The sequence below is a fragment of the Rissa tridactyla genome, chromosome 11 (genome assembly GCF_028500815.1).
Source record: "Rissa tridactyla isolate bRisTri1 chromosome 11, bRisTri1.patW.cur.20221130, whole genome shotgun sequence".
NCBI classification, from domain to species: domain Eukaryota; kingdom Metazoa; phylum Chordata; class Aves; order Charadriiformes; family Laridae; genus Rissa; species Rissa tridactyla.
Genome location: NC_071476.1, coordinates 21,987,935 through 22,004,004, shown reverse-complemented (window position 1 = coordinate 22,004,004; position 16,070 = coordinate 21,987,935). Strand labels below are relative to the sequence as shown.

At 42.9% G+C, this 16,070-nt stretch overlaps 1 protein-coding gene across 22 annotated transcripts in view; it reads right to left on the bottom strand.

Annotated features, from left to right (window-relative positions):
- The window catches only part of ANKHD1 (ankyrin repeat and KH domain containing 1), a 122,617-nt gene that overhangs the window by 45,515 nt on the left and 61,032 nt on the right, over positions 1 to 16,070 (bottom strand). For 18 of the 22 annotated variants that reach the window (XM_054217828.1, XM_054217827.1, XM_054217812.1 and 15 more), the window contains 5 exons: positions 12,566 to 12,625; positions 8,719 to 8,806; positions 7,963 to 8,090; positions 7,658 to 7,801; positions 6,903 to 7,005 (listed from right to left, as the gene is read on the bottom strand). In XM_054217828.1, the coding sequence (XP_054073803.1) occupies positions 6,903 to 7,005; positions 7,658 to 7,801; positions 7,963 to 8,090; positions 8,719 to 8,806; positions 12,566 to 12,625 (523 nt within the window). Of the gene's footprint in view, positions 1 to 2,749; positions 3,140 to 6,902; positions 7,006 to 7,657; positions 7,802 to 7,962; positions 8,091 to 8,718; positions 8,807 to 12,565; positions 12,626 to 16,070 lie in introns of those variants that run through there. The other 4 variants (XM_054217819.1, XM_054217830.1, XM_054217831.1 and 1 more) reach the window with 2 other exon arrangements.

The following is a 16,070-nucleotide window of genomic DNA, read 5'->3' as shown; positions in this document are numbered from 1 at the left end:
ACACAGCAAAGAGCAGACGTACAGCCTCGTATCAAGACCCGGACTGGGCCGCGGAGCCACGGCTGGTCTGACAGCGGGCAGCGTTCCCCAGACAGCGGCTCAGAGCGGGAATGACCATGGAAAGCTGGGACAGGTTCTGAAGACAGGCCTTGGGAAAACAGCAAGTGAAGCTCTCAAGTCCCAGAAGAAGTACAGAGATTTACTTTAATCAACTTCTATTTGATTAGCAGACCACTTTTCAGGTTCCAAATCACCCTTTCTGTGCCAGAAAATAGTGCAACCCGTAATCTTGGGGGTACTGGACGAGGGGTAGGAAGAAGGATCTGCTAAGCCGGACATGCGCACTTGAACAGCCAGTTCAAACCAGAGGTGGAGAAGACATTGGTAGCTTTGAATATGCAAGCACTGCAAGTATTTAAAAGTAGCAACTTTCTGGTTTATATACATCTCTTCTATATATTACAATATCCTGAAAAATACTGTGCCCACTTCAGTAAATAATTATGAACAAGACACTACTTTATACTTTCACTTTTGAAATAGGCAAGTGCAGTAAGACTTAAAAATTCAAATCATAGGCGAGATGATAATTACGTCAACTTTTTTTACTTTGTTCGTTTATCTTTTTGGTGGAGCACCAATCTTCTACACAACCAACCTAGTACAAAATTAAACCTAGCACTATTAAGTAGTCAATCTAGCCCCTAAAGCAACTGTTTTGGTGACTTTTAGAAGACTTGTTTAGTATGAAATAAAGACTGAGATCAATGAAATCCAAATGTCGCTACACAAATACCACCTGCCATCAGGTAACCGCGATTATAGGACAAAGAATTGTTCCGTTGACAGAAAAGCCAGAGTGGTTATAGGCAGGCCAGGAAAGCTAACCGAGTAAGGTAACGACTGTTTCCCAATTTACTTTGTCAACAGTAGCACCACTTCCCTCCTTTTATTTATATTTCCATATTCCCACAGGTTCTGGTCCCTAACCTGACCAACTCAGCCTTCACCGCCATTCCTGCAGAACGCACATGCCAGATTTTGACCAACACACACGACTTGAGGTAAGACCGAGTCTGCACAAACGCAGCTTCCCGTCCATTTCTCTGACTTCTTACTCTCTCCAGGAAGTGAGGTAAATGTTTCCTATGGAAATCTCCTGTACTTCCCCTGTAGGCTGTAGATAATATCTCCTAATTACCTGAGTTGCAATAGTCCATTCACCCAGATGAGCCTCCCCCTAGCACCACCGCTGGTCTCTGGAGCGCCCAGTCCAAGGAGGACACCACTACCGGTTTCAGTGCCTTCTGGCTACAAGTGACATTTAAAGGCCTAGACACTGTGAGCAAGAGTGTGGAAAAACAGCCTTCATATTTATAGTCCTCAGGTGGCTCTCCTAAGCAATTAAAACTCTTCTAATTTAAAGGTGCTTAAAACACATTCACTCTTTCTCGGGTTGCTGCTTACAAACGAGTCTGACACCGCATTTCATCCCAAGTGCTTGATTCTCAAGGAACTTGCTCTTCTCACCCTGACTTCTAATCCATCAGATGTCGTCTTCTCCCAGGAAAAGGGTAATTTATATGCCCTTTCACAATGAAGAGAGCAGCACAGGCGAGATGCCACTGGTCCAAAATAAACCTACCTAAAACTAGCTTATTGACCCCAGTGACACTGTTATTAGATGTTCTGTCTACGTCTGCTAACACCCAGTGACAGCCCTGTACTCCACAGCCGTAGCACAGGCAGGTACTTGCTGCCCTCTGCGAGTCTCAGGACAGGGATATTTACTACGAGGATGTGGCCGAGAAACGTGAAGTAGGTAAGTAATTTTCTTACTTAAACGAAGCCCAGTTCAGATCTTGCCCTAAAAGACTGCCGTTGTATTTTACGGCAAGCAACAAGAGTTTAAGGAAAATCACTGCTTTATTTTTAAGGTCTTTCCAAGAAATTAAAAAAAAAACCCAAAGGTTTGCTTTTACAACCCATTATACTCTTCAGGAAGTTTCTGTCAACACAAGTTGCCTTTCAGCTTAGTGGTTTTCATCTTGGCCACCACCTGAGACAGTTATATCGTACTTTACTTTTTAGCAGATCAAATTCTGTGAGTCGCTGACAGCTCCTTAATTTCTAGAGTTCTTAAAGGAAAACAAAATAAGAAAAGTGCATCCAAATGCAAACAGTTAAATTACAAAAGATTTTTGCAGCGTAAAAAAAGTGACAGCAAGAAAAAAAGCCAACTGCGTGATACCCATTTGTACGTTCAAATACACCTTCTCTGCTGGAACTAACTCCCAGTATGTAAATCTGCATGAATCACCACCTCATCCTGATAGGTAATATCACCTAGAACTTAAAAAATAACACCAAAAAACCAAACAACAGCCCACACAACAAAAACAAACCAAAAACAACCGAAAAAAACCACATGCTGCCTGTTCCTCGCTTCACAAAAGGCAGATGTCAGGAAGCATCAATCCATACTAAGATCTTCGGGCTTCCTTAACAGAATTGCTTGTCCAATGTTCTTGCACCTGAGGGTTTTTGAAAAATCTGGTTTCGCTCAGAAGTTGACTGCTGGATTTGCAGTTCTGCAATTAAAATTCACCAGCCTCATGAGCAAGAACAAGATGAACTCAATATTGAATTTTCATGAAAATTAGGTGTTCAACTGCAATTCATTATCAGTAAGAAATTCAGCTCTAAGAACCCGGGGAAACGATTAGTCAATCCACAGACACACAAATGCAAAGTACAATACGATGTAATTTGGCTAACTGGGCAACAGCAAAAAAGCCTACTTTTCCCAAGTAAATTCGTCTGCTATATTGCTTTTAATAAACACTTAATTCTTCTTCGTAAAGAACAGGGTGATTTGCGGAGGGCTGAATGATCAGGTGAGTTTCTATTGTCATTAGGTGCCTCCTGCGAACCATGCGGTACCAACGCCAGTCCTTCGCTCCTGCAGCCGTTTCTACGAAAACTTGCAGGGAATCAGTGCAACGACATCCAACAGGCAACGGCTACCCGGCTGAAACCGAGCAACGCTTAACTCCGTCTTCTGACATTCAAAAATTTGAGCTGCTTTCCAATCTTAGTCTTCTTCACACATTTCCTCTGGTGGCTTGATGGTATCTAACTGGAAAATTGCTAAGATGTAATTAAATGAGTCAGTGGCAAGCAGGTGACTGAAGCTTCAAAGAACTGGAAGTTCACAAACCACCGTGGAAAAGATTTTTATACGCTTGTCCTCTTGGGGACTTACACGTGTCTTGTTTTTAAATCATCCACCTGCATTGCTAAAGATTTGTATAAAGGAGTAACGGGTCTAAGTCTACTTAGAAAGCGTTAGTGACGTTGGGAAGCCACGAGGCACAGACTGTTAGGTTCCTCTTCCTCACTCTCCCCGGGTGACTGGGTCAGCTGCTGACCCACACAGAAAATACAGGGGAAACGGCAAGAGTTAACGCGAAGCTGCTGGGGCACACGGAACAAGGAGCGGCCAGCTGGACTGTGCGGTAGGGAAGTCTGAAAGGAGTCAGAATGGAAAAGCTACAAAATCGGCATACTTTTTTAATGTCTCCACCTCAATGAGAAGAATATAATCTTTCTGGTTCTACTGTTACGTTGCCTGATTTAATCGAGATGGGGCCAGGTTAGGCTCTGAGCAACCTGGGCTGGTGGCAGGTGTCCCTGCCCAGGGCAGGGGGGTTGGAACGAGATGATCGTTAAGGTCCCTTCCAACCCGAACCATTCTATGATTCTATGAGATCTCTGGCAGTATATAACTCAGGCACAAGAGTCAGATATTGGGAGTAAAAAAAATATTTATTGAATTCGTAGCTATTGAATCTATGTGGAGTTTGTTTTTCTTTCCTTTCTCCAAGCCATTAGACTGTTAGATTTAGCATGAGGATTCAGGGGATACTGTGTGTTGAAGGACTAACTTAAAAAAGCTTATGGATTCCAAAAATCCTCCTCAACTTTAAGGGAACTCTGGTCTCCTTCCCAGAGATCAAAGGCGGATGTGGGCAGCTTTCACGTGAATAACTTGAGTTTATTAGGTCTTGCGGAATTCTAAAAAAAACCACGACCCAAACGAGAAACGCTGTAAGTTATTTCAATAATGTTCCAAAACCATGCCATGGGTTCAAGCCGCGGTGCTCACCAGGCACGCTCTGCGAAAGACTAAGGCAGAATCACAAACACGGCTGAGACCTTCAGACCCCATTCTCATGAAACTCAGCTCGCATTTACAAACATCACATCATCAATGGCAACACTATTACACCTGCCGATTTCCTGAAGAAATCCAACAGCATTCCTTTAACCATTTCACCTGCTGGGCACCGAGACCCCCTGGCCCAAGGGAACCCGACGCAGGGCACCTGGACCTGCCTCACAGCCACCGCGCTTTACACCCCTGGCAGCATAAAGCAGGAGACACCCTCCGGGCCTGCAGAAATAGCACATCTGGTTTTTCTAGCCGAAAGACTCTCTGTGTTGTGCTGCCGCATCAGAATTGCTGCCGGCTGCTGAGCCATGCTGGGCGCGTTCAGGCGAGGGCAGCAGCAAGGACAGAACGCCAAGGACGGGATCGTCTGCCTCTACCCACAACAGCACAGAGCTGAACTGCGCCGGGACTTCACTTTTACACGGGCGCAACAGAAACGTGCTAAATGTAGCGCACGAAAACCAATCCTTCCTAAGCACATAAGAGCTGAGGGCTGTTCAGGCTCATGAACTAATTCTGCTGCTTCTTTCACCTGCTTTTTCTTCAGCTCTTTAGGAGGTTGCCCAGCCTTGAGCATCACCTTTATCTGAGTCTCTCTAGAGCCACTGTCAGCTCTGAAGCGTTCCTCTTTTCAGCTGCTAAACATTGATATTAAATCCTTTGCTAAAATAATTATTCAAATGGCAAATATTCCAAGAACTCTTCAGGAAACCAGCTGTTACTTTGCATTTCTTGCAAAACTAATATAAGTCCCTAAAAACCAGGCTGTGCTGAGGTTAAGAAGGCTAGGTGCTCCTCTCCTTCCTCCAAGGAGTTAGGAGTTTATATAAAAAACTCGGGGGAATCCCTCTAACCGTGAAGGCATGAAATTTGTCTTCCCTGGGATAAACAATTTTGTTAGGTAAGAAATTAAACTGCTCTCCCCCCCAGCCCCCATGGAAATAACAAACACGCCTTTATTCACACCCCTTTTGTCTCCCAGGAAGTCTAACGATGAAAGCCCGGTATATTAAAGCCAGGTGTGTATAAGAAGTTACAAATGAAAGTTAGAGAAGAACACCAACCCTATTGCAGTTACGGCAGCAGGGTGGTATCGCTACAGCAATCACACAGTGTTTATCACAAAAATACCGTTTTTCCCCCTAAAGATCTGAGACACACAAGAACTTTGCACACGAAGTTTTCGGGAATGCTTCATCGGCCCAATGACACGCTTCAGACTGCTACATCTCCTGCAACGCATCGCAGACTAGCACCACTGCCACGCGTGGAGCATGTCCCGAAACACTGAGAAAAACTAGATCTCTCTGTGCCAGCTCCGACAACGGTACCATTGGAAACACGCCTGGAGTATGTGCTGACGTTGGCAATAAGGTCTTTGTTAATGAGAGCTATTTCTTGAACTACAATCAACTCTTTGCTTTTCATGATTTAATAACATGAGACTAAGTTTATAACTTCAGTCTTCTGACTCAGTATCCACTAATCTCTCATTGATGCCCATGCCCCACAAAACGTACTCCCAGAACACTAACCCCCTTCACAACATCAACAGTTAATTGTTCGGGCACGCATGCTGGTATATAGCTTTTTGCCGTTTCATTGGAAGCAGAAGCTGCATATTCTTTGCATTTGTTTGGGATTCATTTTTGTGAAATCCAAAATATCAAGTGCTGCGCATCCTAGGAAAACGATAGAGTAACTACATTTGAGAAGTCGCACACATGGCATCGATGCGTGGAGAGCGTCATGGCTGCGCACTTCAACACCATTAGGTACGCAATTATTTTCTCTCTTCATTTGTGCCCCTGTGGGGTTTTTTGTCTGTTTGTTTTAGGAAGAACTGCGCACTTCCAGAATAAAGGAATTGAGTAAAGTTAGCTAACGGAGCTTTGGATGCTATAATATTTAATACCACTGTCCGAAACTGGAAATCATTCGGAGCTGCAGTTTGTAACTTTCCACTTGAGAATCTGCTTCTCTTTCTGCGCTGACTTAGCGGACAGGAAGACTTTGTTACAGACTCCATCACTGGAAACGAACTGCTAAATTTGCTGTCTAATGACTGCAAACAGTTTTAACCAGTCAGTTCAATCATGTTCAAAGCAAAAACCCTGATGTTACGATCACTTACAGGAGTGCTATTACTACTACAAGAAAAATTCTCCTGTAAATAGATCTGCGCCGGTATTTCACAGTGCCAACGGGTTTGCGTTGCCACTGCAGGAACAGAAAAAAGTTGATGTATCAAGTTCATGGATAATAGCTGCAACTGTCCTAGACGATCAGTGCACAACATTCGAAAGTTAGCACCACACCTTGGGTTCACTGATACGTTTTATCGGTCTGCACTATGGCAGTTACCACAATCATTTTCTTCCAAAAAAAAAAAAATCAGAATAAGCATAATTCTAATAAATGAATAAGCGTAATAAAATTAGTATACCCAGTGTTGCTATACTGTAGAATACAAGAAAATAAGCAAAAAAACCTATGCACTACATAAAATACTTTAAAATTATACAGAGGTGTTCAGGAATTGGCAGACTGGACTAGACTATGGAGAACGTCTAACAAAACTGTCCCCAGCCTATCAGTTTCCAAATGGCACATATTCTCCGAGTGGCTATCTATCTCTCTCTATATATATTTATTTATTTATACTAACCTTTCACCACTCCCAAGAGAGGTGGCGAGTTCTCTTGAGGGGTTCTGTCAGGTTCCTGGGGAGGTACAACCATAGCAAGCGTGTGCACTGGTACGCGTGGAACCTTCAAACAAAGCCACAGACACACACTCAGGTAAAAAAAAATCCCTTTTGACTCGACCAGCTCTTGAAGTGTTAATACAAAGACCCATTTCTACCGCAGACCTCCATCCCCCTCTTCCCAAACCGCGTATGCTATGCTGTCCCTTGGTATGACCGGTCCCGTGCTATTTTATTGTGGACAATATGTCAAAGTTAACTATGCCACTCTTCACAAAATCCCTGTGGAGGCTGGAAAACTTAACACATTTAGACCTTTAATCAACTGACTCCACTGGAAAGCTGCCTCTCTAGCCTGCAGAATTCTAACTTTGCACAATATATTTTCTTTCATCGAACAAACTAAACCAGCAACAACATTTGAGGGGTGCTGTCACAAGGGTTTAGAACTGTTGAAACAAAATACTGGGAAAATGGGAGGTTTAGGACTCTCCCATCTAAGGAGCAGAAAAGGGAACCAAGTTCATGCATTCTTCAGGACGCTGCAGATAACACCAGTCCACTTTCTCACTCCCTACCATTTTCAAGCATGTTGATTTTTTAAATTCTTTCCACTGTGTATGTGCACATCTGAATTAATTTCGGAAGTTAACTACTAAGGAAGCGCTTCTTTGCAACCCTCATGGCGATATTTAAAAGACATCCGAATGCCTTACCTGAGACTGATCCTGAGATGGAGGTGTGAGCTGAGACAGGTCTGCTGCAGGAACCGACAAAACATTGTTTGGGTAATCCAGCAAGTAAGAAACAACATTTGTATGTCCTCCTTTGGCAGCTTCAATGAGCATTGTTGAACCATCCTAAAGGGAGATTTTGGAAATAAAAAGCCAGAAGATGAATTCTGCTACCTGGTGTAGCAAAATCAAATTAGACCATTTTAAATTGCACATTTGCTAATCCATGAAGTCAAGGGCGCGGTTCTTTCAGCACCTATGATAAATGCCTAGTTCTAGGTGAATACCTTGAGCCGATGAGTAGGATCTGCACCGTGAGCCAGAAGGAGCTCAACAACGGCCAGGTGGCCTCCCGCACACGCCAGCGACACCACCGTGTGGTCATTATTAGCCGTAGCCCTGTTGACATTGGCACCTATAACGAGAAGATCTCAGAATTAAACACAAGGAAATTTGTTTTACGAGAATGTATCAACAAGTACAGTATTTTCTGGAATAAACTTTTATCTTCTAATCTTCATAATTCATACACGCTTGCAGGGTGAAAGCACGGGATTTTGAATAACTGATGGCTTTTACACATCATCATCATCCCCACCTTGTAAAGACAAGGCAGTAATGACAGTAACAGTGGGCCTTGGAAGCGGTAAGAGAGAGGGAACACTTTTGGTGTACAAAGCCCAACTTTTAAATTTTCATTCTAAGCACTTACCGGTATCACTACTTGGCGCAACTTTTACTGTTTCAGGAGCACTGGAGGATGTATTTTTTTCTGAAGGAGGGAGTGCTTTTTTAAGAAACTGAAAATATTTGCTGTACTTCAAATCTGGTCACTAATCTATACAACAGAGTAGGAAGAGGAACTAGCAAAACATTTGTGATTCATTGTACCGTGAACTAGATGAAATTCAAAAACCCCTCAATGGTTTGACAAATGCTCACGTACACATAACCCAATTAATTCTGAAGAAGGATCACAAATATGCAGAATCGTCAAATGGCATTTTAAGTATTTAAATTAATTACTTAAACTAGTATTTTACCTTTGCTAATAAGGAATTGCACAGTGCATAAATGACCAGCTCGCGCAGCCTTCATCAGTGGGGTTCTCCCACCCTCAGATTCATGCTCCTGTTGTAAAGAAGAAATAGCACGTGTATAAACGGGCATAAATTATACCATTGTTTTAGCTTTTGAACCATCTTGTGATGGGACCAGAACTACCTGTCTCAGTAGAAGATCTATCTTATAAGCTGATTGTAATCAATATAAACTGGCTGGAATCAATTTTCACGTTACCTTAGTACTGAAGCACGCTGTAACAAAGCATTAAGACCGCCCAAGGAAATTTCCCCACTTACATTCCCCTTTGTATTTTGGTGTTCAAATGCACCACATCCTTGAGAACAGTAACGCCTTGTTTCCTCCTCAAAGAGGGAGGGCTATTAACACAAATATCAGCCAGCATCAGGGAAGTACACAAGTATCTACAGGAGCTGATGTGCAAGAGTTCTGGGAGCTGTCACACGCTGCATGCCAGACCTTTAAAACTGCAGTAACGGCTGAAGCGCAGACAACATTTTTAAAACACACTGCAGAGAATCAGCAATAAAAGCGAGACAAATCACTGCAGGTCACAAGGTCTCTGAATAGGAGGGTTGGAGATTAAAGCAGGAAGATGACAAAAGGATGAAACAAGCCAACAAAAAAGAATGAACGACAACAACAATTTTCTATTTTAAAAAGTTTCTTAATACTAGAAGGATGTGGTTGAATACAACTGTATTAGAGAAGTTACGGAACTAGAAAATCTGCCTGCTATGTAGACATGATCAATACCACAAAGAATGCTGACTAATACAGATCAGCCCTCCCGCAGCAGCAAGGGGAGAGAACATCATCTTCCCAGGAGTGTTTGTATTTGCGCTCTGATCAATAACATACCAGGACCATGGGGTTTTCTTAATTAAATATCTGGGAAGCCAAGCTTTAAATTCACTACTTATTTGCATGTCTATCTGACAGTGAAAGCTAACATTTAGTACTGACAATGGATGATACTGCCATTTACAAAGAGAAAAGGACAAAAATAGATTTGACAGAACAAATCAACTCCTTCCCATAGTTTCAGTATTCCTGAAAACTCTGCATACGTCCTTTGACATACGGCTTGCTTTGGTTGCAAGCTGCACCTCAAGCCAGCTTCCTGTTCGTACACGTAAGGAAGAAATCTCTTGCCTGCAGAAAATACAAACCCAAAATCCTTTGCTGTAATAGGGGTTACACTACCCCTCTCCTACGCGCTTTGGAAAGATCAGGAATGTGCTGCTCCTGTGCCTTCATAAGAACTTCGTGTTACTGTACACCACTTTAACACACGTTTAAACTCCACGTCAGTGCTCCGATTTCTTTGCTCAGTAGGCAGTACAATGCGTAAGTGCACACAGGTGGATAGGAAGCCTTACAGACTTGCTACCGAAGTCACCTTTTTTAATAAGTAGATTCCACTCCCAGGGCAAATGACTGCTTAGCTGTCGATAAGTATATGCATGTTTTTGGATTGTCTGCATGTCAGAAATATTTGCAGGACATGTAAAACTAATTATGTTAGTATGTGGCCCTGTGATGTGCAAGAATTAGCAGCATGCCCTTGAGCTCTGATGCTTACCCTGGTATTTGGCATAGTTTTTCCTTCCTCAGCCACTGCCAATAGACCATAAAAAGCCAGATGCTGCTATTTGCCTTATACACAGTTCATCCCTGGTACTGCCGGCAAATCACTCATAAAGCAGCTACAGATAGAAAGAACTATCGAACACCACCTCCTCGCTGAGCAGGAGCAGAACATTACTGCCCAAACAATTTCATACGCATTTCTAAATCCCCAGTGATGCAACAGCAAAGATGGCAAGAAGCAAAATTTATTTTGGGTCATCTTAGCTATATTCAAGATAGTGAAAAGCCATCCTATACTGCATTCCAATGCAACATTTCAGATAACTAGCGGTAAGATATCATTCTCTATTCCTAACAGACTTCACAGTTGCAGTCTTAAACACAAATGTCAGGAGTCTTATTTAAATGCAATGCAGATATTCTGCCCAGTTTAACCAACTGTCACTTCATCCAGCAGGCAGAACTTGATCCTCCACTATTATACACTTCAAATGCTTTCAGCACCATACACACCATCAGTCCAGCCAAACTAAACCATTTGTGTGCCCACCTGCTGTAGATCTTCAAATGTTACTGCATTTTGATGGTATTTTTCACATTGCAAGATAGAAATGCATATTTTATTTTAAGATTAAATTAATTCTATGACTTCAGCACTCTGTTTAGTCCTAATAAAGGCTATCAGATAGCATCAACTCAAGCTTTAAGGGAAAACATCCAGAACAAGCCAAAATAACACGCCAAGCCAGTGCAGTGCCTTTGTCTACTCGCATCCTTTCTTTTACCTGGAATGGCCAGAAACTTCGAATTATTTTTTTAAGCCGTAGTAGATAACTAAAATCAGGACAGAGAACATGAAAGGTGTCCAAAAGCATCCCCCATCAGCTTTCCAATATGTTTCTTCCTTGTAGTAATACGAAGTATGTGCAAATGCTTATTTTGTAAAAAAGAAAACTAGCAAGGAGTACTCATCTCCAAAGACAATTTCCCCAGCCACCTGCACTGTGGGACTCCCCACTGTATTCTGTCTCTCTTCACTGCTCCAATCCTGATAAATACGGAAGTCGGCACGATCAGAAAGCGGTATAAAAGAGGACACCCATGGCGGCTTTGACTAGAGAAGCAACCGAGTGATGTGCTCTCCTGCTAATTCTGCTCGAATAGAAAGAGCGCCCAAGACGAATTTTCCGTAGGTTTGGTTACCAGATAGAGAGGAAGGGGAAAGCGAGAGTACTACCCAAATCAGGCAAGAGTTTACGTTACCTGCACCTTTTTCACTGGGACTCAAAAAGGAGATGAGAATCCAGTCAGTAATAATTATTTCCTTTCTAGACAAATCAATACTTCAGAGAGCACAGCAAAAGCAGTGTCACCAGAAGCATCTTATGACAATCACTGATATTTTTTTAGTCTTGATTTCGAGTTCTCTGTTTTGGGAAATTCCAAGATCAGCGACCTAAGGGCTTTCTCCTCTCCCCCCCCATTATTCTCCTTGGTTCACAAGTATTCATGGTTGGCAAATATTAATCATTAGGATATTTTTTTTTAGTTGTTTCCAATGTCTTACGTTATTTAAAAGTTCTAGAACAAAGTGTCTGCATTTCCAAAATAAAGGTCCAACTGCTCTCTTCAATTCTTTAACAAGCCCCTCTCACCCATGACAACAGTGAATATTTAATGGAAATCTAAATGTTATTCCAAGCAAAATGCTTTAGACGGTTTTTGATGCAGGACAATAGCCCAAAAATACAGTTCTTAACACTATGCCACTTCGCTAATTTTCAAGACTGAACTCCTATCAATCAAGAGACGTGGTATTCTCTCAGTCTCCAGCCTAACCTTCCTGAGATACGTACCAAACCAGTATTTCAGAGGCACCTAAACACTCAGCTAGGCCTCTAGTTTAAAGTAAATATCTGAAAAGAGAAGACAGCATACATCCACCTTCCTGTAGGAACACGTTTAACATAGCTACTTGTGCTAATCGACTCAAATAGACTCAATGAGATAACTTGCTGCATTTGTGAAGGTCGAGATACTGTTTTTTAAAACACCCAACAGCAGGGAAAATGCAAGACAAAGATGACATGTCTAGTCTACACAGCGAGCCTTTGTATTTGTATACTTGGAAGAAATTTAGATGCCTTAAAGCCATCATTGTCATTAGCATGTATCCTGAGGCTGCAGCTTACAAGCATCAAAGGCCAACCTCACCTGATGCTTGCCCGGCTCTATGCCCTCCAAAATAGTCTTCTTTAAGTCCTCCTGCTTGTCCTGCGGAAGGAAAAAGAAGAACTCACGGCTCTTGTTCTACAAATAAATGCTGTTCTTGGCCATGAAGACCTGGAATGTGAGCTTAAGTGGATCAGATCCACCAACTGAAAACTCTGTTTTGCTGGAATTAGGCAAGCAAGCACAAAGGTAAGACCAAGCAACACAGCTCTCGCCAGTTACAACTACTACCACAAGCCATTTGGATTCGGGAAAAGAAGGTCATACACAGCATCTCCTCAAATACAAGATGACTTTTTATTCACTAGTAACAAAAGAGAGGATTTCATTGTACTTTACACCATCCAGAGGCTGCAACACAACATCCAAAAGATGTTAACTTCAAAAGTTAGCTTCACATGTCCTACAACCTTTTGTTTTATTTGTAGAAGACCGAGAGCCAAGTCCAAAAAGACCTGAAAATCCTGACCTTCCCCTGATGGTTCAAGAAATGGTATGGAAAAACACGACAGCTTCTCAGATCCCTCAGTGTAACCACAACATAGCTATCTCCAGCACGATTTCACTCAAATCCATAAAGTACTGGCTACTTTTGTAATGTTTAAACGCTGCCTTACACACATTCCATCAGACGTGCAGCGTGTCATACACATAAAGGGAAGCGAGTTTCTAATTAAGGAGCCACATTAGTGAGGGGGACGTTATCAGCTGAAGGCAAAGAAACGATGCCTGCAATGACAGAAACATCGGTCTGTAAAAATATTTTGTCATAGGGGAAGAATCAAGAGGTAGTTTGGCATGCCTGTATTTATTTATTTATTGCAACTGGAGTTACATGGATGCCAAGTAGCCAGTATTAGTTTTTTTAAGGAAAGCTGCGTGTGGAATTTTAACAAATATAAAATCTCTGGGGAGAGCCTGACAGTGTAAAATGAGAAGAATGCAGGAATGAAGCTGCCTTCAGGGGTTCTCTTCCATCTCTCAGTCTCAGCATAAAAGCATCCCTATCTCTTGCAGTAGAAAGGTAAATGCCATCACTAGATCAACTCTCCTGTGCAGCAAAGCCACATGTACAGCTGCAAGGCAAGCCCAGATTAGAAAAATCCCAATTTAAAACTCTTCTCTGTACTTTTCTCAGCTAGGAACTTCCTACTGTCCAAAAAGAACAAACTCTCTTTTGCTTTCAGCTACACCGAAACAGGCAAAAACGCAACCGCCTTATCAAGAGCGACGTCCAGTGCGCGGCACTTCCTCCAGGTCTGATTCTACATGAAAAGGAACAGGCATCTAAACAGGCACTTTCCATTTACAGAAAGGTATACACCTTAAAAGCAGGATATTGCCTCTCATCAAATATCACCAATACTCTTTGGGAGCTTTACAGTCCTTAACCTAGTTGCTGTGGGAACATACATGCACCACGCATGTCTTACCTTACGCAAGCTTTGAGATGTAGGTAACTGCCAGTAAAGACATAAAGAAGAAAAAAAAGAAAACCGAGAAAACTCTTCCAGGAAAACCAAAAGTCTCCCTCTCACCTTTGAGATTAGACAAATCCTTGCCACACACTTAAATAACTATTGCCGAAGTGCTCGTTACTTTTTCCTGAAGCTATTGAACCATACCTCCACTTAGAAAAACGCTTTCATCAAAGCATATTTCAGGAGTTACAATCTCCAAAATTTTACTCCCGTTAATCACAGAATCTAAAGTAGGCATTTTGTCCCGTAAAGATGTTTGTAAACAAGTAAAACGTACATTTGTCCCAATGGCAGGAGCTCAGACTGAGACCCTGAAAGTCTCCAGTCCTGCAGGCGATGAAGGAACTAGAATGCAACTACGGCACAGATGGGATCACAGGCTGAAGTCTTCAGATGTGCCTCATATTAAGTCATTCACAGACTTGGCAAAGGCAAGCTGATTTCAAAATGCATACATTAACGAGGAAAGGGGTAAGCCTGCCAAGTTAGTTTTGCTGCAGATTTTGACAGGCCAACTTTGTCACTGCAAGGACATGGAAAAGACAGGTCCCTTAAAGAAGGGCATCAGAAAAGCTCGCTACCAGACTTCACAAACAATTAGTGACAATGAGATACAAATTCATCAAACTACCATGCACAACTGAGCAGCTCTCCAGCAGACAGAAACAGATGAGCCTGTACTCTGACACTCTTCATTTCCAGTATAACTTGCCACTGCAGCCTTTTAAGGAAAAATTAACTACAAAACAAAGAAAGTTCATCTCGGCCATTGTTTTCTTTTAGTTCTCCTGGTTCTTGTAAAGCCACATTCCTTAATGAATCTAAGAGACTTCTCAAGATCTTCACTGGTTCTTGAACTGTTGGACATCTTCCACTAGATCAGGTTGGTCAAAACCCCATCCAACCTGACCTTAAACTTCTCCAGGAATGGGGCTTCCACAGTTCCTCTAGGCAATCTGTCCCAGTGTCTCACCACCCTCATCATAAAACATGCTCAAGGTTCTATTCTGAGATTGAGAAAACCTCAACTGAACATGAGCAATGCACAGGAAGTGGTTCAGTAGAGCAAGCTGGGTAACTTCAGCAAAGTTGGAAGACTTCAGTTTTCAATAAGCACGACACAGGAAACCCCCTGAGAGAAACACCTCCTGCCCTCTGCTGATTGGGCTAACCCCGCATGGAAGAGGCTCCTCTTCCCACCCGCAGTCTCAAAGTTTGCACCTCAAACCCCACTCAGTCCTGACCTCCTGGCAATTGGAGAGAGACCTGAGAAGCTGTCATGGTTTAACCTCAGCCAGCACCTAGGGCCACACAGGCGCTAGCTCACCCCCCATCCCATATGGTAGGAGGAAGAGGGAGAAAAGGAGGGCGGGGGGGGGTGTGCAGGGGGAACCTCATGAGTTGATATGAAGACAATTTAATAGAACAATAACGGAAAAGGACAATGACAATAATAGTAATTGTAAAAGAATCATAGAATGGTTTGGGTTGGAAGGGACTTTAACGATCACCTCATTCCCACACCCTGCCCTGGGCAGGGACACCTCCCACCAGCCCAGGTTGCTCCAAGCCCCGTCCAACCTGGCCTTGAACCCCTCCAGGGATGGGGCAGCCACAGCTTCTCTGGGCAACCTAGGCCAGGGGCTCACCAGCCCACAGTGAAAAATTTCTTCCTAATGTCTCATCTAAATCTCCCTCTTTCAGTTCAAAACCCTTCCCCCTCATCCTATGGCTCCCCTCCCTGATCCAGCGTCCCTCCCCAGCTTTCCTGGAGCCCCTTTAGGTTCTGGAAGGGGCTCTAAGGTCTCCCCAGAGCCTTCTCTTCTCCAGGCTGAACAACCCCAATATATAAAATAAAGTAACACAACACAAGTTGCTCTTATCACCTGATTACCAATTGCCCAGCCTGTCTCAGGCAGTGACCACAGATACCTGCCCCCCAGCCAACCCCATTTATATACTGAGCGTGACACCCATGGTATGGAATATTCCTCTGGCCAGCTTGT